Source organism: Athene noctua, chromosome 1 (assembly GCF_965140245.1).
Source record: "Athene noctua chromosome 1, bAthNoc1.hap1.1, whole genome shotgun sequence".
In the NCBI taxonomy this organism is placed as follows: domain Eukaryota; kingdom Metazoa; phylum Chordata; class Aves; order Strigiformes; family Strigidae; genus Athene; species Athene noctua.
In genome coordinates this window covers 3,011,218-3,034,479 of record NC_134037.1, presented here as the reverse complement: position 1 = coordinate 3,034,479, position 23,262 = coordinate 3,011,218, and the positions used below count along the sequence as shown (strand labels likewise).

The window sequence follows — 23,262 nt, the reverse complement described above, 5'->3', positions numbered from 1 at the left end:
AGCAGCTGGTGAAGGGTCTGGAGCACAAGTCTTGTGAGGAGCAGCTGAGGGAACTGGGGGGGTTTAGTCTGGGGAACAGGAGACTCAGAGGAGACCTTATCTCTCTCTACAATTCCTTGAAAGGAGGTTGTAGCAAGGTGGGGGTCAGTCTTTTCTCCCAAGTAACAAGCAATAGGACAAGGGGAAATGACTTCAAGTTGCACCAGGGGAGGTTTAGATTGGATATTAGGAAGCATTTCTTCCCTGAAAGGGTTGTCGAGTGTTGGAACAGGCTGCCCAGGGCAGGGGGGGAGTCCCCATCCCTGGAGGGGTTGAGCAGACGTGTAGACGTGGTGCTCAGGGGCAGGGTTTAGTGGTGGCCTTGGCAGCGTTGGGTCAACGGTTGGACTCGATGATCTTAAAGGTCTTTTCTAAACAATCCTGTGATTCTATGATTACTATCGTGCCGTCCTTCGTCTGCCTCTGTTTGCTTTTCTAAGCCATCAGAATATTAACGTTTTTACAAGAAGCCAGTGTTTAGAAATCAGGTTTCCGGTGAAGGGCCCGAGCACGGGCAGCGGCAGGCAGGACTGCCTTTCACCGCCCGCCAACCCTTGCCCTCCGCAGGGGACATCAACCCCTGCTCTTGCCCTGACCCAACAGGGCTTTCAAACCAAGTCATCCCTGTTATTTTTAGACCAAATGACATTTTTTGGCTTGTCAGCCCTGGCAAGTTTTGCTTTAAATAAACTACTTTTACAATAAAAAGAAACATTGAATGTATTACATCAAGGGCTTAACTCAAGCCAAGGATTTCAGCTAAGGCTGCAATGTTGTCCTTAGTTCACCTCTCTAGGGCATATGGTCACTCTTGCCAAGTTGTGGTCCCACAGTGGAGCATCCCGGTGGGACAGCTGACTTTACCTGCCATATCCCCACTCATTTTTTTAATTCAGCCACTGAGAGGGAAGTTGAGGACCTGTAAGAGCAACGCTACTTATAGAGACTCAGGTTTTAGTGCAAGCAAGTTAAACCTTCAGGAAGGTGGTTTAAACCCTGGGAAGCTCGTCTGAAACCTCAGCGAGCCCTTCTCACTCAGAGCAGATGATGCAGCACTTTTAGTTTTCCAGTCTAAATTTTTCAAGAGTTTGCTTTTTTTCCCCCTTCCTTATATTTGCTTTGGCATCTTTCCTTCTTGCAAATATGCCAAAGACGCGGGGGATGAACTCGGATCCTTGGTCATGGCTTGCTGGCATCTGCTCAGGGTTTCAGATTTTGGTGGACGAGCTCTCATGCCCGCAGCATTGATCGCCCGCTCTAATATTGCTAAAATGATTTCAGGAACCGTGTTTGCCTTAGCGCCGGTGATGCAAGCGTCAGCAGAACTGCCTGTGTGCCGCAGAAAGACGGGCTCTGTCCCTGTAGCACCGTGTTAAGTGCAGATATTTAATTTATTTTGGAGTAGAGGTTTTTTCAACGCTGAGCATAGAGGTGAGTCACTGGGGAGGTGGTGAGCCAAAATGTGTAACACCCTCCTGCACACCTCAGTCATAGGAGATAGCGAAGCTGGTAATGCTGGTTTTCACAGAATCACTGAATCACAGAATAGTTTGTGTTGGAAGGGACCTTAAAGCCCCTCCAGTGCCACCCCCTGCCCCGGGCAGGGCCACCTTCCACCAGCCCAGGTTGCCCAAAGCCCCGTCCAACCTGGCCTTGAGCCCTTCCAGGGAGGGGGCAGCCACAGCTTCTCTGGGCAGCCTGTGCCAGGGCCTCACCCCCCTCACAGGGAACAATTTCTGCCTCAGATCTCATCTAAATCTCCCCTCTGTCAGTTTAAAACCATTACCCCTCATTCTATCCCTACACCCCTGATACAGAGTCCCTCCCCCCGTTCGTGCAGCCCCTTCCAGCCCTGGGGGGCCGCTCTAAGGTCTCCCCGGAGCCTTCTCTTCTCCAGCTGAACCCCCCAACTCTCCCAGCCTGTCCTCACAGGGGGGCTCCAGCCCCCCCAGCATCTCTGTGTCTCCTCTGGCCCTGCTGGAGCAGGTCCGTGTCCTTCTGCTGTTGGTGCCCCAGAGCTGGACCCAGCCCTGCAGGGGGGTCTCCCAGAGCGGAGCAGAGGGGGAGAATCCCCCCCTGGCCCTGCCGCCCACCCTGCTCTGGGTGCAGCCCCGCACACGGGGCCTTTCTGGGTTTTAATACAAACACTGGGGTCTTCAAGCAACCACGGAGCAGAGGAGATGCTCATGGCTGTGTCCATCCCTCTGCCCTGCCCTGAGGGCGGGAGGAGCTGGTCTGCAGATGTAGTTTGGGACTCAGAGGACTTACAAAAGCTGGTGGGACTTCAGTCATCACCTGTCTGAGCGTGAGGTGAGCCAGTGCCAATGGTATGAGTGGACGCCTTGTGCCGAGCTGGGCAGCGGGTGGGAGGTGCTGGACCACCAAAGGCATCTCACCATGCTTTCTGGCAGGCTGAATAAAGCATGGTGGGAATCTGGGCTGTGGGAACTGTGGATGTGCCTTCTAGGGTTCGTTTTATCACAATCTGTCAGCAGTGTAATGCTCGTTAAAATTCCAGCTTTTAAAAAGTAATGGAAGAAATGAAAGGAATTAAGTTGAAGAACTTAGTCCTTTTACTCTCTAAACTACTAACTTCTTGTCCAGGGTACTGTTACTTATTTCTCAGGGATTGTGTCTTCTCACAATGAGAAACACTTCTAAAATAAATAAATAGTTTTTGAGGGTGGGAATATCCAGTATTGAATTATTGTGGTTCCTGGAAAAATCACTGAATGTCTTCGGCAAAGCACAGGAAGCAACATGCATAGCTGATTTCTTTTCTGGAGAAGCTCTGTCCCGTGATTTAACATGTTGTATGGGATTTTGACTCTGTCCTTTAGATGAGTTTAGTTCCATTTAGGCAGTTGGAGTTCTGATTCCAGAGAGCGTTCTGATCTTTGGCCAAACCTTTAACATCCTTCAAGATGAAGTGTCCAGAAAGAAGCCTTAATTGGCTTTCTTGTCCTTTTTGGGCTTACGTAGTATTTTATTCAGTTAAATATAAAAAATATAATTCATAATTAAGGAGAATTAGCAGTGTTACAATCCTCATGACTTCTGGACCTTCTTTAGTTGCTTAGACCTCTCCTTTGCCATAGGGTAGACTAGTTTACCTAACATCCGATGAAATTGCACCCTAAAAATAAGGGTGAAATGTCCATATGTTGGAGAGGGCTGGATCCCAGAAGGTGCCCCATGTTGGGACCATCCAAGGACTGGCCATGGTGGGAAGGTCTTTGCCAGGAGAAGGTTGGGGCTGGCAGGACCATACGTGGGAGGCAGCCTCAGCGGGAGGTGGGGAAGGGATTTGTGGGAGGGTGTCACATCCCGTTAAGAGATGAGTCAGTTTGCAGCTCTAATTAAAGCCCAGGCCGTGTGCTGAGGGGAATGAGGTGGTGGGGGAGCAGGAGTGCAGACACAGTGTAAGGGGTGGAGTGTCCTCTGCCAACCGTGAGTCAGAAGAACCGAGGGGAGATGGCAGAGGAGCTGAAGATGGGCTGAAGGAGAAGGAAACAACATAAAAGCCATCAAATACACAAAACCAAAGCACTGAAACAGTCTGTGTTTAGGTTGTTAAAATGCTGTAAGGCCAGGAAGCTAAAATTGGGGGGTATACAGGGAAGAGCTCAGCCTGTGGTGTAAGGATGATGGTGCTAGTGGTGAGGGCACACTTGGCCAGATGGTGATGAGGCTAATGTCATCACGTGTTGCCTTCCCTTTGCACCGTGTCCTTTACAAACGAGGCATCGCTTCAATAAGAAAGCCTTGCGTTGGGTTAGTTGCCTCTTCAGAGGTCACTTGGTCCATGTTTTCTGGCTCTGCCGTGGAGGAACCACTCCTGCAGCTGAAAAAAGCTTGTCCTTACCCTGTCTCTCTTCGGTTTCAGGTGCAAAGTAAGTCAACCAACATGAGTGGCCTTGGGGACAGCTCAACAGACCCTGCCAACCCCGACTCTCGCAAGAGGAAAGGCTCGCCCTGTGATACAGCTCAGAGGTACGTGCACGGCTCCCAATCCGTCCCCTGCCACGGCTACTTTGTCATTCCCACTGTGTCGCTCCGTCCCGTCTGCTCGAGCAGATGGAGCCGGGTTTCAGCCACTTGGAAATGTTCACACTTCCCACCAGAACTTCGCTTTGCTTTTAGCAGTGGCTGCGGTGGAAGAGGGAGCATGATAGAAATGCGGCTCCCCATCTGCTCGGCTTGTTGTTAGGTGGCAAATGATGATTAGAGACTCGTTATCAAAGTTAATGTATTGATTTTGTAAATTGAGAGCCCTCAGAGCATCAGGAAAGCTTTCTCCGGGTAAATTTGGGGTAGATACTTCTGCGAGGTCTGCAGATCATCTCAAGCCTTCTGCCTCTTCACGCCAGATTCCCCAGCAATCCGTGGTTTTGTAATATGCAGAAACTCCAGTGGAGAACCTCTTGCTCCACGATGCAATTACAAAACAAAAAATACTTCTGTCTGAAATATCTTCATTTCTGTGTGCTGATGCAGGTTGCTTCAGAGCTCAGCTCCCTGCAGAAAGGCACCTTTTGCTTATGACCAAGCCTTCTGTCCCTGCTACCTTGCCACCTGATTTAGCCCAGGAAGTCCTGGGTAGGGGCAGTTGGAATCTCCTTCCGCAGGCTTTTTCAGGCTCCCTCTGAATCCTCTGCATCTTTTTCCATAGTGCTATAGTCTGTTAGTAAGGGTGAACGTACAGTGCTGCTGCCGACTCCATGTCTTTGCTGCCTAGGCTGCTGTTTTGGTCATTGTCGCAGAATATTCACAGAATCCCAGAATCACTCAGGCTGGAAAAGCCCCTCGGGATCAGTGAGTCCAACCCTCAGCCCGACTCTACAAAGTTCTCCCCTACCCCACATCCCCCCCAGCTCATCCCAACGGCCCTGAAACCCCCCCAGGGATGGGGACTCCCCCCTCCCTGGGCAGCCTGTGCCACTCTCGGACCACTCTTGCTGGGAAACATTTTCTCCTCCTGCCCAGCCTGAGCCTCCCCTGGGGCAGTTTCCAGCCGTTCCCTCTTGTTTAGTCACTAATTCCCTGTGAGAAGAATGATATATTGATGCACTGAGCAAACCCCAGGTGTATTTTCTATCACTTAGAGCTCATACATGATATTCTAGACAATAAATGTAAAGGCTACGGTGCTGCGGGAGAGAGACATTAAATGGTTGTTTGAGGATTTTTGTTTATTGCACTTTTTGGTTACAGCATCTCCCTTCTGTAGAGTTCACGCACCTTCTTACAAAGGCTCGGTGGTTTGTGGCTTAGCTCTGCTATTAAATTGCAGTAGACATTTTGATAGCACTTGCAGCTTCATATTCCTACCAAATTCTTCTGTAATCATGTGAAATATTTCCTCTTTTTGGCTGAGTCATTTGAGTCAGAGCCCTGCAGCCCTCACTGCTGTTCTCAGGCTGGTCTCAGAGCCAGACCTCACCCCAGAAGTGAATGTGGGGTGAAGCTGGTTGTCCTTGAGTCCCCATGACAGAGCCATGTGTAGCAGGGTGGGCTTGGACACCTCTTCTTGAAGGAACTGCTCCCCAGATGAACGAGCACACACGTGGCTTTGCTTCATCTGGTCTTATTTTCAGAATGAAAAATCTCTTGCGGTTTGTTTCCTAACCCCTAAGCACCCCAAAAAAGCCTTCTGCTGCCAACACCAGGGGTCTTAATATACAGGATGAGGAACAAACTGATCATAGAGAAGCAGAAACTTCTGGATGAAGGATTCTCCTTCCTTGTCCAAACGCAATGAGGTTTTACATCCACAGAGCACCTACAAGCATTTTTAGAAGGCTTGACCCAAACACTCGTCGTTGGGTTGACCATCCAACCCCTAACGCTGGAGCTGAAGCATGTTATCAAAATCCAGAAGAAAAGTCCTCGCCAGTTCTGCATGGTCCTTCTTTCAGCTCATCTCCCAACTCACAGCGTGGCGGGGAGGGACATCATCCTCCTCCCCAGGTTGACCAGAGTCCTCTGGAACATACTCCGGAGTGAAGTGAACTTCAAAACTCCTTTGTTAAAACCTGGGAGGTTTAACTATTGCTTTTGATGATACCTGGGAGTCATAAAGAACAGCCCACTGCTGTAATATTCTCATGATGCTTTTATGTAAGGAAAATTGGCCAATTCTCCCTCCTACAATTTGAAAGTTGCCACAGCAACAGTGACATTAAGGGTTTTCATGAAATGAGCTCACCCACAACAGAGGGATTTTTTTTTTTTTTTCCTCTCCCCTCTGCTATTGCTTTTTGGTTTGCAGGAAGAGCTAGTTAATTTGACCTTAACTAAAATACTCGCTCAGCTCCTTCGAGAAGCATTTGCCTGCCCATTGCTGGGGAATGCGCCAGCACCGTGTCACCGATACCTGTGCAGAAAGAGGCCGAGGTCCATGGGTGGAGCCAGCACTTCTGCAGCAGGTGAACATCCAACCTGCCTCTGTCACGCTGGTTTTGCTGCCTGAGACCCCTCAGTACCTGTTGGCAGCTGCCTGCCAGGGAAGCGAGGGCTCTTGCGCCCATCTGAACCCGTTGCAGAGGCATTTCCAGGTCACACCATGTGTGTCCCATGGAAGGTCTCACTCATGGACTTCACGGGACCGGCGACCCAGGCAGAAACACAGTTGGTGTTCTCCACACCCGCAGCTGGCTTTGCTTTTATTTTTTTTCCTTTTTATTTTGATTTTGCTGCTCCACTGAGTTAAAAAGAAGGCGAGTCATTTCTGTCGCTCCTCTGGGCAGTCGTGACACCTGGAGAGAAACAGGCAGGAGGAGGAACGAGGTGATGGAAACTTGGGAGGTACGGGGAGGTTCATCACGAAGTCTCATCCCTACAGTTGTCAGATCGTCATGTGAGAACAAGTTTAGGAGGCAGAAGAATGCCCAAGAGACAAGGCCTACCTGTTAGACCAGGATATTGAGCTAATAAAGTGGAATTAGGAAAGAATAAAATCTGTGCAGCCTACCTGATTTGCTCCTTAGAGGTGGTGCCTCATCCCCCTTTGGACAGATACGGTTTCTAAAGGGTCTCTGCAGATTTATCAAGGTATGTTCATGCTCTGGTTGGCTTGTACTTTCCACAGATAAAATAAACCAAACCTCTTCTTGAAGCCTTCAGCTGTTAGCAGAGCTTCTTTCACCACGTAGCACAATGCAACGGCATCTGTGGTGGGACACAAATGTCCTGCTGAGATGGACTGTTGGGTTCAGCTTTTGTAACCAGTGTTTTCTCAGCCCCTCCCTGAGCAACGGGGCCTCTCTGAGGCCAGAAACATCTCACCGTGCCCACAGGCATCTCAGCAGCTCCTTGGTGTCTAGGAAATGTTAGGAAATGTTAGGCCTTTTCAGGCAGGACATCTTAAATAGGGTGCTGGGTGTCCTGTGAAGGCACAACAAAAAATAAGGTGGCTTATTGAAAACCAACCTGATAAAAGGCATCACAGGTGGTGTAGAGCCGTGTTGGGCATTTTGAGGTGTCCTCATTTCATCCCGCGGCTGATGTAGAGGAAGGTATTTAGGGAAAGTGTGTCTCTCCCATATGCACAGTTTGTTTTGATGGTTTTGATGCTTGTAACATCTTTGGTAAAGGAATATGTTACAGTGTCCAGGGTGGCTTCAATGATGGGCATGTCATAGCACATAAATAATATGTTTTCGATTCCCAGATTTTACAAATAGTTGATGGGAGAGCATTGAGCTTCTGGCGTGGCTGCGAGCTAAAAGAAAAGCTGCTTTTGCTGGTACAAAAAGGTTGATCTCATGAATATTTTTCATCTTCCTCATGTCACCGTTGATTCAGTTTCACTTTGGTGAACTCTGGTGGATGTTGTTAACCTTTATGTGTGAATTTAGGATTAAACTTGGCAATAGCTGTAATAGTGGCTGTGGAAAAATAAGAGGCTGTATATAACTATTTTTGTTACAATTCATTTATAACTATTTTTGAGAGGAAGGCAGAGTCCTGGATGTTAGAGGTCTGGCTTTGTTGGGGGTGTCTGGCTAGCCCTCTGTGTCTCCCTTGGCGTTAATTTTGATTATATGCATAAAAACATACAAAAGCCTGAACGAACTCCCCAGTATTTTGGAGATACTCAGATTATAGCATGGTCATCACTCCACCCAGTACTTTTATTTTTGGGTTCTTGTCCAGTGCCCAGTTGTGACTAGACTGAGCAGCAGGAAAAAATCATTAACATGACTTTTAATTATTATTTTTTAATTTCTCTACCAGCAATGAAAAGCGGCGACGGGAACAGGAGAACAAATATTTAGAGGAGCTGGCGGAGCTGCTGTCTGCAAACATCGGGGACATCGACACTCTGAGTGTCAAACCTGACAAATGCAAGATCCTAAAAAAGACAGTTGATCAGATCCAGCAGATGAAGAGGTTGGAGCAAGGTAAGGTGGCAGCATCCTGCCTTGGCTTGTCGGAAAGCTTCAGAGTAAGAGTGTTCTGCTACCCTTCAGGTGCTAAATTGCAGCAAATAATCATGCCTTAAGTAATGAAAAATCATGACATCATCATTCCGTTTGCAGGAGTTTCCCTTCTCCCTTTTCTGGAAGCAGTAATACAGAAGGGTGTGCTTTGCCTTCGTTGCTTGGTTCATTTGAGATGCCACCTTTGTTTCTGGTGCAAGGTGGCACTTTACTCTGCGTTTATGATTCATCCTGAAATTATTCCTTCGATTAAAATAATCAGAAGTTCTTGTTAAGCTTTCAGGATCAGGCCCATTAAGGGCTTATCAGCAATACTGCTATTAACTGTATGCAGAAACCCCTTTTTATGGCTGGGTAAGGTGAAGGACAGATAGCTCTGCCACATGCTGTGAGAGACTTGGTAAAGAACCGTGTCACCTTGTCAGATCTGTTCTCCTGCCAACCAGACAGATTAGTGGGGACATTAATCCACCTCCCGTTGGTGAATACGCCTCTGTAACCAGTGAACAGAGAAGAGATGCTTGAGAAGCCATATAAAAGTTAAAATTCACCCCAGGTGTCAACTCACAGACTGAAATGTGGAAGTCCAAAGGGCTCAAGTGATGCCCAGGAGAAGGGGTGAGGTGTATTAAGGAAGGAGTGGGATTTGTTCAGGTCCTTGCAACCTCAGCATCCCTCCTGGAGCTGCTGTGGGTGGGCTCCAGCCTGCTCTGCACTATACCTGCTAAGGGCTGCCCCTCTCGTGCGCTCAAATATTTTGTCCTTCGTGCAAACATTTTCTCCTTTGTGCACAAGGTGAGTCTTGCTCAGTATTAGCCTGAGAGCACCTCATCCGTCAGGCGCTGCCTTTGCCAGAGCTCCTGTGGCACACTCCAAGCGGAGCCATGTTGCCTCATAACAGATGTTAAATTTTTCCTAAACCCCGTGGCTGGGCTGTGGGTACATACAGGTGCTCCGTAGAATCACAGAATGGTTTGGGTGGGAAGGGACCTTCAAAGATCATCCTGTCCAACCCCTCTGCCACAGGCATGGACATCTTCAACTCCATCAGGTTACTCAAAGCCCCCTTCAACCTGGCCTTGAATGATTCCAGGAATGGGGCATCTACCACCTCTCTGGGCAACCTGTGCAGTGTCTCATAAACATAACCTCCATCATAAACAATTTCTTCCTTATATCTAGTGTGAATCTACCCTCTTTTAGTTTAAAACCATCACCCCTTGTCCTGTCACGAGCCAGGCATTGCCAAAGGTCCTCCCCGCTCTTATTTTAGGCACCAAATTTTGGGGCAAGCACGGTGGCAAAACATTCGACTCACATTGCATGGACTTGCCCAGGCTTCCCAGTGAACCAGAGCAACTGCTTTTAGATTTCATCCACGTTGTGCCCAGGCTCTGAAAGGAGTTTGGTAGCGGGCGAGTACGCCCAGGTTCCTGCTTGCTGCCACTTCACTGTTCATTAGTTTTCTTGACATTGCACAGCAGGGCTGAACATTAACTAGGACAAGCACTACTTTAAAAATATTATGCCTTGAGCTTTGCTCTGTGTTGCCAGCTTATCTAGTGCAGCACCAAATTACCGAAGAAAAGGAACTTCACCTATTATTTGTTCTTAACAGTTTGTTGTGAGAGCATTTCACATGAGGAGGTACGAAAAATACGGCAAAAAGTCAGAATATTTGTGGCCGGAGACAATCTTCTGTCCTTGTAGTTATATCAAATGTTAAACATGTTTCTCTGCCTGCGTCCTTCCTCCTCCTCCTCTCTGTTTCTCAGCCATAAAGCTGATTAATATTTGCTAACTAGGATGTGGTTTTGTTGCTAAAGTGTTGTGAGCGGTGACATATTCTGCAGTGCGTGGCTGTGCTCCTTCTAATGCTTCGTTAGGAAACCCACCTGCAGACATGATTTCATGTAGCAGAGAGGAGCCAGGGAGTTTGAACTTTGCAGTGAGGTGTTACAGCACGCTCAAGATGTCCCAAGAAATCACAGAATCATAGAAATCCCAGCAAATCATAGAATGGGTTGGGTGGGAAGGCACCTTAAGGGTCATCTAGTTCCAACCCCGCTGCCGTGGGCAGGGACACCTTCCACATGATGCTGTTCAGCCCAAACATAAGCAAAACCCATAAGCACCAGGGAAAACGATGCTAAATCTCATAGCAGAGCAGATTTCAGTGAAAAAAACCAGCCCACGTCCTGCTATTAATTTAATTAATAACGTGCCAGGCGCGGAGCCAGGGAGCTTGGGAAGGGGCAGGTGGTAGCACTGGGGTAGTAGGGACATCCCGGGGGGCACCACCCCCCTGCTGCCAACCCTGGAGGGTTTGGAGGTCACATCCCACCAGCTCTCTCCCTACCCTGCACCTCCGCCGCGGGTTGTCCTCGGTTTTAACCCGCAAAGGGGTGGAGGAGCCAGCAGAAGCTTGCAGATGGATCGCACGCAGGGGCTGAGCCCTCCCTCCCATCCCCCTGCCTGCTGGGCTGCTATTTAAAGTATGAAGCAAATGCTTTTAGAAAAGATTCCTAGGTCTGGCCACCTTCCAATGTTAGTAATGTACAGTTGGCAGAACAAGCGGTTTGCGGCTGTGGCAGCAACCTGAAATTCATCTGCCAAGACAGCAATAAACGCAGCGGAGGAAGAGGCCAGACAGTTAATTTTTCAGCCTTTGTCCGTCCCGCAAAAGTTTTTTCGATTTTTTCAAGTTGAGTGGTTTTAGTGTCAGAGCCCTGAACGGTGCCTGCGCACAGTCGCTCACTGAGGAAGGAGAAAAAGCCACTGATGTCTGTGAGCGGGGTGGAGGTCAGCAAGAGGAAGATCTCTGTGAGCATCCTGCCTGGGCTCCACGGAGCAGCAGTCCATCTGTATGGAGCTCCCTCCCCTTCGCCTTCATGTTGGCATCCCATCCACGCTGGAGAGCCTCTCCTGGGGTGGGTCCTTTCACAGAAACCTCAGAATCCTTCAGGCTGGAAAAGCCCCTCGGGATCATCGAGTCCAACCCTCAGCCCGACTCTACAAAGTTCTCCCCTACCCCACATCCCCCACAGCTCATCCCAACGGCCCTGAAACCCCCCCAGGGATGGGGACTCCCCCCTCCCTGGGCAGCCTGTTCCACTCTCGGACCACTCTTGCTGGGAAACATTTTCTCCTCCTGCCCAGCCTGAGCCTCCCCTGGGGCAGTTTCCAGCCGTTCCCTCTTGTCCTGTCCCTGATCCCCTGGGAGCAGAGCCCAGCCCCAGCCTCTCTGCAATGTCCTGTCAGGAGCTGCAGAGAGGGATGAGGGCTCCCCTCAGCCTCCTCCTCCTCACCCTGAACACTCCCAGCTCCTGCCCTGCCTCCTCACAGGATTGATTCTCCAGCCCTTCCCCAGCCTCGTTGCCCTCCTCTGCCCTCGCTCCAGCCCCTCCAGATCTCTCTGGGATTGAGGTGCCCAAACCTGGACACAACCTCCAGGTGTGGCCTCACCAGTGCCGAGCACAGGGGGACTGTCACCTCCCTGCTCCTGCTGCTCACACCAGTTCCAATCCAAGCCAGGAGGCCGTTGGCTTTCTTCTTTTTGCTGCAGATCCGTGGCATGAGATGGAGCTGATGTCCATCCGTCACGCGGAGGTGAGCTCGCCCAAGGTGGGGTTAATTCAGAGCGTTTCTGCTGCAGTCAGAACCCGATGGCTGAAGGCAAGCTGGATGGCTTCACTGCTCAGCGTGTGGCACTCTTGGGCGTGTAGGGTTAGCAGAGGTGGTGTGAAGGCCGTTAGAAGAAGTCGTCAGGGCAGCATGGTGGAGCTGCGGTGGAGTCAGGAGGCTGCAGGACGGGCAGGAGGCTCAGTTGCCGCCGGGAAGGCAGCTGATGTGTGGCTGCAAATGTAAAAATAAGGCATCTTGGTTGTACAGGAGAGTACAGAAATGAGCAGAGATAGTGGAAAAGCTGTGCTGATGCACAGACCACCACTTGTTTTGTTCCTTTTCTGTAAAATGATGTAATACTTGATGCCTACCCTATGGAGGTTGGGGTCACCCCCACCCCAAGGAGAGGCAGAGCCTCAGCATCCAGTGCCCCTGCAACACCCATCTCTGTGGTGGCAGGTGGGCTCTGGAAAGGTATTTCCTTCCCCGCCTCCCCAATGATTTTTTTATTTAAACACCCCAGTTTTGGGAGGGTGATAACCTTTGGCAGAGATCTGACAGAGATGGCAGCTGGCGAAGGGGTCATCTCATCCCCCTTGTAGATCTCCCAACCTTGGCAGTGTCCTTTTTAAGACGAAGCCACCAAGTCTTTTCCCCAAAACCCTCTCAGTTGATCGGCTGCTTAATTTCCTTCCAGAGCAGGAGCATAAATGCAGCACCTTAACAGAATAAATCACAGAGCATCGAGCTTTTCCTTACGCCGCCTACCAACTCAAGCAGCCGCAGAGGGCTGCCCTTGAAACACCCCCTAAGGCATCACAAGCGACTCTACCAGCGCCAGCGTCCAAGGGCCCTCCTTCCTCCCATCCTTCCTGCCTTCGCTCGCTGGCGGTCGCTCCCGCTGTGCCGCCGTATGTTCAGCTTCTGCTGGAATCCGTGCGCGGAGCCGGCAGCTCCCTGCTCCAGGAGCAGCCACGGCACGGCTCCCGACCCCGCCAGGACGCCTGGGGTGATGCTCATGAGTCCAAAAGCCCCAGCAGATTTACTCCATAGTTTGCCAAAAGAAAGAATTTCTTCTGTGTTTGCTTGGATTTGTACAACCTTGAGTCACTGCTTGCCTTTGCAGTGCAAGGCTTCTCGTGATCGAGGGTCGTATGACCCCATGTGTGACACCTTCAGCCCCAGTGAAACCTGGCTCTGCGGTAGTGGAGCTGCTGAATTTATTTTTATAGATGTATAAAGGAAAAAAAAAAATATTCAGATCTTCATTAATGCAGTTTTATTCTGTTATAATGCTACAGAATAGTGACCTGATTTGGGGATGTTTTAAAAGGGCACTAGGTGATGAATTAGCTTTCTTTCCCCGATGTTACTGTGTTAACCTGCAAAGATGACCCTCAATTTTTGAGTTACTCTGGGCAGGGAGGGGGAGAAAGCTATTTGTTGAGCCTTTATTTTAATAATTTTTAGAGGTTTTAGGGATAAGAGCATTTCTGTCTTGGACTACACAAAAATTCCACATCTTGTTCTTCTACTGCATGGAGACATCCTCTTTTGGGTCCAACAAAACCATGGAACAGTTGTGTCCTCCTGACATATTTTTATTTGTTGGGTTTTTTCCTTGAAGTGTGGCCATAATAAGATGGGGTCCTTCAGGCAAGTTTGTGTTCCTTTGTCACTAGGACACATCAACCCAAAAAAAGGACAACCCTTAGTTTAAGACCACCCTCATTTGGAAGTTAAACTACTTGGGGAAGTAATTCTCCTTTTGGGTAAATGCAGTAGATTAATTAAGTGAAGTATATGAAATAACTATTGATTTTGGCTGCTGTGTTGCATACAATCAGTGGGCTGTCAATGACTTTCCTTTAATTAAGTTTCCCTGCTGTCTTGTCATATGCTTAGATTTGGCCCTGGATTTATTTTGTGATATACATGTCCGGCTTCTAGCGCAGAGAGGTCCTGGGTCCTCAGCAGGACGTGTGGGAGCCTCTTCAAAATGAATGCTGAGCTGCTTCTTGGGTTTGGGAATACCAACACGTGGTGAGCTTTAAAAAAAGAACAAAAAAGTCTTGGCTTTGTATTTAGTGGTGGTCAGAAAATGGTGAAGTGGTGGTCTGGGAAGAGGCTTCTCCCACAGCCTTTGACAGTGGTGTGAGGTTTTGGGAGGAGGAGGAGAAGAGACCTTGTCCTCAAGAGCCCCTTCTTGTCCCAGCGGCCAAGTGATGTGGTACATTATTAAAGATCATAAAATTACTCCCATAAAACCACAAAGCGAGTAATTGCGTGCAATGTGTGGAAGCAAGTCACAGAGCTGAGGCCTCTTGGCGAGCTCTACCCCAAAGCAGAGGAACCCAGTGTGGAGCAATTAAAGGCTTTCAGCTGGTTTCTTCTGCCCAGGTCCAGGCTCCCACATCACCCTCAGTCCACAGGGTTTTGTGTCCACAGCCCCTGGGGACAGAGCTCTATGTAGACTTCCTTTAGCTTTGAGGAAATACCGAGCCTAAGTCCGTGTTACTGAGTCTGCAAAGGAGCTGGACATCTCCAGTGCAGGACTGAAAGTTCTCCCTCACTTAGCTGTGTTTTGCCAGCATAATGTAGTGAAGTCTTTAGGCACTTTTTTCTTCTGTTTAGGATCCTCCTAAATTGTCTGCATATCCTTCTTTCACCAGCTCCAATTTGAATGCGTCTTTCTTGACGTGCATTGAATCACAGGCAGTAATTCCAGTTTCTGATTAAATTTCTCAGGTCCTTGGAGCTGTTCCCTCCACACCACCAAGGGAAAGTACCTTCTACATGATGTGCTCTGCCTTGTTTATGCTTGCATTATTTCTAGCATTTTGTATTTTTGAATACTCTCATTTCACCTCTTCCCTCTCCCCACATTGTAATCCAGTATCCTCTTGGAGAAGCCTGAGATTTTTACCTGGGTGCTAGAATCTCTGGCTAGAGCCATCTCATTTCCATAAAGCTTATTTCCATTTCTGATCGTGTTGTTGTTTGACAAACGGGCTCAATGCAGGGTCAGCTCTGGGATCTGCCAAGGTTGCTGAGGACTTCACTCAGTTGCGCTTAAGGATGGAGAAGCACAAGTGCTTTGGGCAACTCCAACACTTGGCAGGCCTTGTGGTGAATAAGGTTTCCCTCCTATCCCACCTAAACATCTTTTGCTTCACTTGCATCTATTGCTCCTCATCTTCTCACCATCCATCGCTGTGAAGCATCTGGCTCCATCACGTCCATAACTTCTCGTAGGCATGGGCAGGCTGCTCTCAGGTGCCCCAAAGCCTTCTCTTCTCTTCTCCAGGCTGAGCAAACCCCTTCCCTTGGCCTCTGGTCTCAGGTTCAGTGCTCCAGCCCTGACCATCTTTGTGACTTCCACTGAACTCGCTCCAGTTTGTCTTACCCAGGGGTTCCAAAACTGGACACAGAATGTGGTGGTCACCTAGATGCAGTGCCCAGGCTGGCCGTGCAGATGGAGCAGGTTGAAAACAGGAGCCCGTGCCTTCTCTACCCAGTACAGGTTGCCATCAGGAGAGCCAAGGGGGTGAGAAGTCCCATGGCCTCTGGACCCTGGGGATGTCCTGCTGCATTCCCACATCACATCTGAGCTCCTTCCTTGGTGGCCTGAAGAGCTGCCCAAGGTGGGTGTTGCTGCCAGGAGGGCAGGGTGGCAGCACACCGTCACTGCTGCCTTTCTGCCTTGCCTGCAGAAATTGAGATAAACTCCTGGAATCAGAGAATTCAAGGGTAATTTTTGGTAGCTTTTATGTGCTGAGTCAACACCGAGGTCCTTCAGTGGACCCAAAAGATGACACTTACGCAGTGGAGGAACAAGTTGTAGAGTTCTTGCGTAGTCAGAGAAGAGATGGAAACCCCATTACTTGGAAAATCACTGAAGTGAAGGCTCGAGAAATAGCCTGAGCTCAAAGCATCCCAGCTTTCAGTGATGTATTATAAACCAAAGTTTAGGTCTAACATTTGAGGTTTGATTGAAGAACAAAAGCAAGCAGCAGAATGGCAACTGAGGAGCAATGTAAGTGGAAATGTCTCCTGGAAATGGAGTAAATGAAAACTGCTTTAAGGGGTTTACATTAATTAAAGGATTTTTTTTATTAATTAACTAAAACCACATTAAGGTTTGTGTCAAGTCTAAAATTAGATTGGAAACTCTTCGGGCTACAACTGTCAGCCTGGTGCTGTAGTCTCCTCTTTAAATGCATTGACTTTATCTGAGTTATCCTGATTTTGTTTGCTTCAAGGGAGGTCAGAAAAGGGGAGCTTTGCTTTTGCCTTGGAGCGGTGTTTCACAGACTCCGGGTTCCTCCACCTTCATCCCTGAGGTCAGGAAGGACCTTCTCGGCCAGCGGCGCTGTCGCCAGGTGTTTGCAGGTGCTGGGGAGGAAAGTTCTTTCTTCCTCCCAAATCTAGTGGTTGGATTAACCCTGATGGAGCTGCTCAGACTACTAGAGGGAGGGATGCACATCGCTTTCATCCCACCTCGGTGGCCAATTTTTCACCATGTGTTAGAGGGCTACAGAGAAAGAAAAATAACCAAATCCTGGAGGCCAAATTAGACATCAGCGGGGAAGGGGAATTCCTCCTTGGCTTTGGTAGGTGCCCACTGAAAGCCCTCAAGTGTGAGGCTGAGCCAAGGTAAACAGAGTACAAACAGATCCAGTCCTTTTACCTGTTTAACTTCATCCTTCCAGGAATCCTTCTCAGATCCTGAAGAGGATGAAACCACCTACTCGTTTTTGTTGGAAGTGAGTTTCGGATCATTTCTGTGCCAGCGTTGCCCTTTAATTTGGTTTATTTTTCCTTCTGTTTGGTAATTACCACCCTTCCCTAATGTATTTTTGTGAAGTTGTTGCTCTTGTTCTCTACCTTCACTTGACTTGTCCCACAAACGAAGTTCTCCTAGGATCTTGGTGTCAGATAGTTAATGCCTTTCCTTTAATCAACCCAGCAGCTCTTTTCTGTACTTCCTCCAACTGAATTTCATTTTTCTTGAGTGAATTGGCACAGACTGTCATGATTTTTCTTACCAGATCTTACAAGTAGCATTAGGTTGTTGCTGGTACCGTCCCCGCTATGCTGGAAGTAACAGTTGTTGTCTTCTCCTATCACCTCCATTAAGCCATCCTCAACTTTTAGCCAAAGCTCATGTTCTCGGTTGATGAGTGCGTGACCTTTGAGTAGTAGAAAGTGGAAGACATTAGCACAGTTTAGCAAAGTGATTGGGTAGTTTTTCTACCATTTGGTCCTCTTCCATGTCAACGGGTCAACCCACCCTCAAGTTGGTATTTTCTCCCTGCGTGACTACCTTACCTCAGGTGCCAGAGGAACACCACTGGTGACCTCACCTCATCCTGATGAAAACCACCTTTTTTCTCAAAATTAAGTTTCATGGAGCTTCTTGGGAGTCTGTGCTAGATCTTGGTGCTATTCAACATCCTCACGGATGTGGAAGGACATACAAAATCATTGCTAGATTAATACAGGACGGGCACACAGGAGTGCTGGAAGGATGGTATCCCAGGAAATGGTGCTTTTCAAGAAGATCTGGAGATCCTGGAAGCAAAAGTGGTCAATGTGAACTTGGGTTGTGATGAAAGGCAAGGTGGGCTTCTGTTGGGTGATGTTACGTGTGCATGGAGTGGGTGGGACAAAACTGGAGCTCCATGGAGTATCCATGCTGGAAGGAGGTTGCGAAATCCAGAGAAGGCAGAGAGGAGAGCCACGGAAATGAGCCAGGGGCTGGAGAAAATGTCTTGCAGCTTGGAAGGTTGAAGAGCTCTGTTGAGTGTATCCAGGGGAAAAAAAAAAAAAGGAGTGGGGACATGGTGATGACACTATAAACACTAACAAGAACGGAAAACGCTGGCTACTAAAGAGGTTTTTAAATCCAGCATAACAGAGAATGACTCAAAGCCGAAGCCAGACAAAAACAAATTAGGACTCGGGCCCAGAGTTACAACTGGGAGGGTGATTGCTCTGGGAACCAGCTGCCAGGGGAAGCGGTGGGTTGCGTCAGGTTTTTGCCAAACAGAAGTTCAGGGCTTGTGGTGGTGGAAGTGGGTGAACTCTGATGGCTCTGTGATACTCAAGAAGTCAGACTGATCCCTCCTGGCCTTCATCTCTATAAATCTGAAATTTTTGGTTTTTGGAAAATGCCTCAAGATCAAGATCCCCATCCATGGCAGCAACTTCCACCAGCACAAAGCCGGGGCGAGAGTCCTCACGGCTTCCTGAGCATCCATGTGGGTCCCCTGCCCGGGATTCAAACCTCCCCGTTATCAGAGTAATTAATTGCACCTCGCTCACAGGGGTGAAGAGTTTGTTGGAGCAGGTTCAGGGAATTTCACACCCTCCCCTTCTCCTCAGTTTGATTTCAACGTGAAATGTTAAACGGATTGCATCCCTGCCCACGCTCTCCGCAGACATTTGTGAATTCTGTCTCTCCGTATCCTCTGGAATCTGTTTTATATCAGAGATTGATTTCAGATACAAACTCCCCCAGGTCAGTACTATAAAAATCTCTGCCTGTGCAGCAACACCAGGGAGCATCCTCTGTATATGTTTATTTTATGGAGCCATACCACCTACAAAGCATGTCAATAAAATTCTCATCCCTGCTCTGACAGTTTTAATCTAGCTGGCAGCTTAAATATAGACCGAGGGGAAGGGGAGGCTGCTAAGAATTGCACAGGCCTCTCCAAACGGTGCCTTTATTTTAACAAGTGAACATTTGGTTATTACATCCTCAAGCTTTTAAACATCTCACACTGTCAAGAACTAATAAATCCTTTAGCACCTCACCGTAAGAAGAGGATCTGATAGGATGTAACAGGCGTGTGGATCATGCGGAGAGTCATAAACCACCTGTAGAAATCACTCCTCCTCTTGCCTTCTGCTGTGCCGGATTAGCTTTTTTTTTCCCCTCTTTTTTTTTTTTTTTTTTTTCCCCCTCCTTGATTCAGTCTCATTTTTAAGAGAGACACGAAAGGAGGAGGCAAAAAAATCCCCTTTCTTTAAAGCCCTTTTCCTGACCCTCCTTACCCTTCATAAAGATGAACAAAACCTATTTTAAGATTCTTCTTCCCCCAGGATGCCACCCCAGCAGGATTTTGCCTCCGTTGAGCTTGCTCTCCCTCTGCTCTGGACCCCAGTTCGTTTGGCGGATGATCAGAAAGAGGTTCAACCATGCTGGGAGCTGGCATCCCTTTGGGTCCAGGAGCAGGATGACGGGGATCCATCCCTCTTCTAGCAGCCACAGTGGCAGCATCTTACTTGAGCTAGTCACCAAGTGTCCTGGGCAAGGGAGGAGGTTCAGAGGGAAGCTCACCCCAGCACATCTCTGCAAGTGCCCATCTTGACCCATCAGAGTGCCCGGCAGTGCAAGCATTGCCATGCCTAAAAAGCAAGAAGTAACACAATAAATCTCTTTGTTATGGGGGAAAAAAGCCCAAAACAAAACAAAAAACCCACAACAAACTTGGAGCCAGCCGTGCAAGTCTTTCAGTTTTCATTTCAGATTTTCCCCTGAACAAACTTTTATAGACTTTAATCCTCCTAATGCTCCTGCAAGCAGAGAAAATAAAGGGAGATTTGTACAAGGAGATAATAGCTTTTATTATGCCGAGTGGTATGGTTGGGCAAAGCAAACAAACTTGCTGGGACACGAGCATGAGAGATGCAGGAGCGGTCTCGCTCCCTCTGGGGCCACGTTATTCCCCAGTGCCCAGCTGCCAAGCTCCTCATCTGGCTTCTTCTGCTTTCCCCAAGCCCCACGATTTCATCACGGGGTGTTTGGTGGCACTTAAAGCCTCACTAGAGCCTTGGGTAGAGAGACAATGACACCATTTGGATGGTTTTTAAATGATATCTCTCATTTCATAGCCCTTGCTATTTAGGAAGTCCCACCTTCCAAGATAGGTTTTCATTAATTAATTAAACCACCAGTCTCAGCTAACTACCCTTTAAATCATTACATCTGTATTATGATGAGCAGGGTTGGATGAATGCTGGAGTGGTGGATCAGGTTCCCCAGGCTGATGTTTGCCCCGGGTTTGATGCAGCTGCTGCACTGAGACAGTGAATTATGGAAGCAGGGAATAGTTTGGACCGTCCCAAATTTTTGAAATAATGGATATGGTCCTTAAAAAAGGACTGCAGGTAGCTGCACCTTGGCCCTAGGTGCAGAACCCCATCGCACGGGGGGAAGTGAAGGATGGATATTCAGCCTTGTTCCTTACTCTCCCAGGACAGGGAGCACCCGAGAGCGGTGCCTTCCGTGCACCCACCGCGAACATCCAGCATCTGGGGCTGCACCTGCAGTTCTGCAGGTAACGATTGCACGGGAAGTGTTAAAAGTTCATTTTTGGAGGTGAGATCCTGCTGAGCAGGCTCCGTGCAGAGTGACAAGAGAGTGGTCTTCACCTGCATGGCTTGGTCTGTCTTCTCCGGGTGGATTCCCATCCCGTGTGTCTCCATCTTCTCTGGTGGCTTCCCGTACCACTCAGCTCTTTCTTCTTCCGAGTAGCTTCTCATACCACATGGCTCCGTCTTCTCTGAGTGGCTTCCCATACCACTCAGCTCCTTCTCTGGGTGGCTTCCCATAGCATATGACTCCATCTTCTCTGCGTAGCTTCTCATACCACACAGTTCCACCTTCTCTAGGTGGCATCCCATACCATGTGGCTCCATTTTCTCTGGGTGGCTGGCTTCCCATACCACTCAGCTCCTTCTCTGGGTGGCTTCCCATACCACACAGCTTCATCTTCTCTAGGTAGCTTCTCATACCATGTGGCTCCATTTTCTCTGCGTGGCTTCCAGTACCACGCAGCTCCATCTTCTCTGGGTGATTTCCCATACCATGTGGCTCCATTTTCTCTGCGTGGCTTCCAGTACCACACAGGTCTTCTCTGGGTGATTTCCCATACCATGTAGCTCCATCTTCTCTGGGTGACTTCCCATAGCTCACAGCAGCTTCTGGCTTACCATACCGGGAGGCTCCACCTTGTCTAGAAGCTTCCCATACCACACGGCTTGCTCCTGCCCATCCCTGTCGCCCCAGGGGCATCTCATGGCCCAGAGCTCCATTTGCACCTACTGACCACGCTCACATGCACGTGTTACAGCCACCCCTCAGTTAATTTCCTCCAACAGATCCCTTTGGCATGGCAGAAAAAGCAAGTCGATCCCCTCAATCGCTGCAGATTGACAGCTCTCCCTTTGCAGCCCAGGAGAGACAGATGGGAGGCGCGAGAACGCCGGGTTTGGAGGAGTGGGGCTGGAGGGGGGGGAGTGCTGCTCTGCACATGGGAAGCGTCAGCTCCCCCCTCGCTGCACTCGAGCTTTGCATTGTCTGCACACTTTGGCAGGCGTCTCCTTGCCGGTGCAGTTCACATATTTGACATGCCTGTGCAACTTGAGGATAAAGCTGGTTTAACGGTTGACACGAGTGAATTTTTAATAGTAACTTCTCATGGACTTTAGCATACAGCCTACCAGGGCTTCAAGATGCTACATCTTGAGAAAAGACAGTCTAATTCTTTGCAAAATTAATTAAGCTGGATCGTTAAAATGGTTTTACAATGTATTTTATGCCTGCAGGAGAATGAAGGCTATGCCAGGGCTGATTTAAAGTTGGGGGGGGGGGGGAAGCTACATGTAGCCCTTTCTCATCTCTGCAGATTTGGCCGTGCAGAGTTGACACAGTTTTTGAACGAATTAAATTCTTCAGATTCGAGATAAAAGTTTTTTTCTCCCTTTATTCCTTCCCCCAGCAAGATGGAGATGTTCTACCTGCTTGATCTCAGTGTCGACTATAAAAAAGACTCAGCTCCTTATGCCTGTTCTCTCCTGTCAGCATTCAGCGCTCATTAATTTTGCATTCACTCAGCACGGTATAATTTTTCCTGACATTGTTCAGACAACCAGCCTTTTTTACTTAAGACATCTCGACACCATTAATGTTTAACTCTAAAAGGTGTGAAGACAGAAAGAAATACCCTTTTCCTTCTGCTTTAGTGGCAGCACGCTTTGCTCTGAGCTCTTTGCCATTACACAAGGATTTTACCAGAAGCAGAAAAGTAGATTTTTCTATATAAACTTTGCCAGAGAAAGTGATGTTTGCTGGTCACAGCAAGGACCAGTGTCTTGGGTCTTAATCTGTACTCCTGATGCTGTCCTCCATTGATGTGTGTTGCCTTGGGGCATGGACAGATGTGCTCTTGCAGGTCCATCTGGAGTCTTTCAAGAGAGAACCACCAGCTGGTGAACCACCATGGTGTGTGAAAGCAGTACTGGTTGAAGCTAATCCCGGTGGCTTTTGGGTTGCGAGCATTCATGTGGCCTGTCACAGCATCTCAGCTCAGAAGATGCCAATGAACTTCTTAATCCACTCCAGGAAGAGCTACAGAAGCGTGTGTGGTTATGCATTGGGTTTCTTCAGCTGGAAGATGGGAGCGTTAATGGGGAGTTGTGTCTTGGGCTCGTTAAAGGGAAGCTCCCTGAGGTCCTCACTTGGAAGGATGTCACAGGTTACCACTCAGTCGAGTGGCTGGTTAGGATGAGGGCAATGCTGAAGTATGTTCTTTGTAGTTTATAGGGTCAAATGGGTTAAAACAAGACTGTTTTTTTATTTGCATTGTTTAGTCCTGAGAAAGTTGGTTGTGCCTGTTGCAGGGTAGATATATGTTTAAAAAATAAGAAAAAAATTTAAAAAACCACATCAAAATTCCTGCCCTCAAAATCCTTATCCTCTACATGGGAAAAGAGGGGAAATACCAGTTGGAGGAGCAGTCAAAACTGGGGAACAACCCACAGCTACCTGGAAGGTTAATGTTGCTTGAGCTTGGGATCACCAGGCTGAAGACCTGGTATGGAGCTGAATCGTTGCCTACCAGGAGTGTTCGTTTCCTGGGACTGGTTGTAGATGTGGTGGAGGTGGCTGTAGCCCTCCTGCTGACAGGACCTGCCATCAGCTCCATCTGGCAAATTGCACTGAAGCATCGTGGGATGTTGTCCTGGTTTTGAAATATCCATGTTGAAGGGGTTTTCAGGCTGGTGGAAGGATTAAGTCAAGCTGTTGTGTTAATATAGACACTGGCCTGTTGTATCTTTTCCTTGTGAGGTTCAAAAGCTATCG

General features: G+C 48.5%; 1 protein-coding gene across 9 annotated transcripts in view; it reads left to right on the top strand.

The window, feature by feature from the left end:
• The window catches only part of NCOA1 (nuclear receptor coactivator 1), a 190,020-nt gene that overhangs the window by 115,622 nt on the left and 51,136 nt on the right, over positions 1-23,262 (top strand). For all 9 annotated transcript variants that reach the window (XM_074895419.1, XM_074895426.1, XM_074895423.1 and 6 more), the window contains 2 exons: positions 3,926-4,032; positions 8,278-8,444. In XM_074895419.1, coding sequence (XP_074751520.1) covers positions 3,947-4,032; positions 8,278-8,444 — 253 coding nt within the window. In that variant the 5' untranslated portion in view covers positions 3,926-3,946. The remainder of the gene's footprint in view (positions 1-3,925; positions 4,033-8,277; positions 8,445-23,262) is intronic.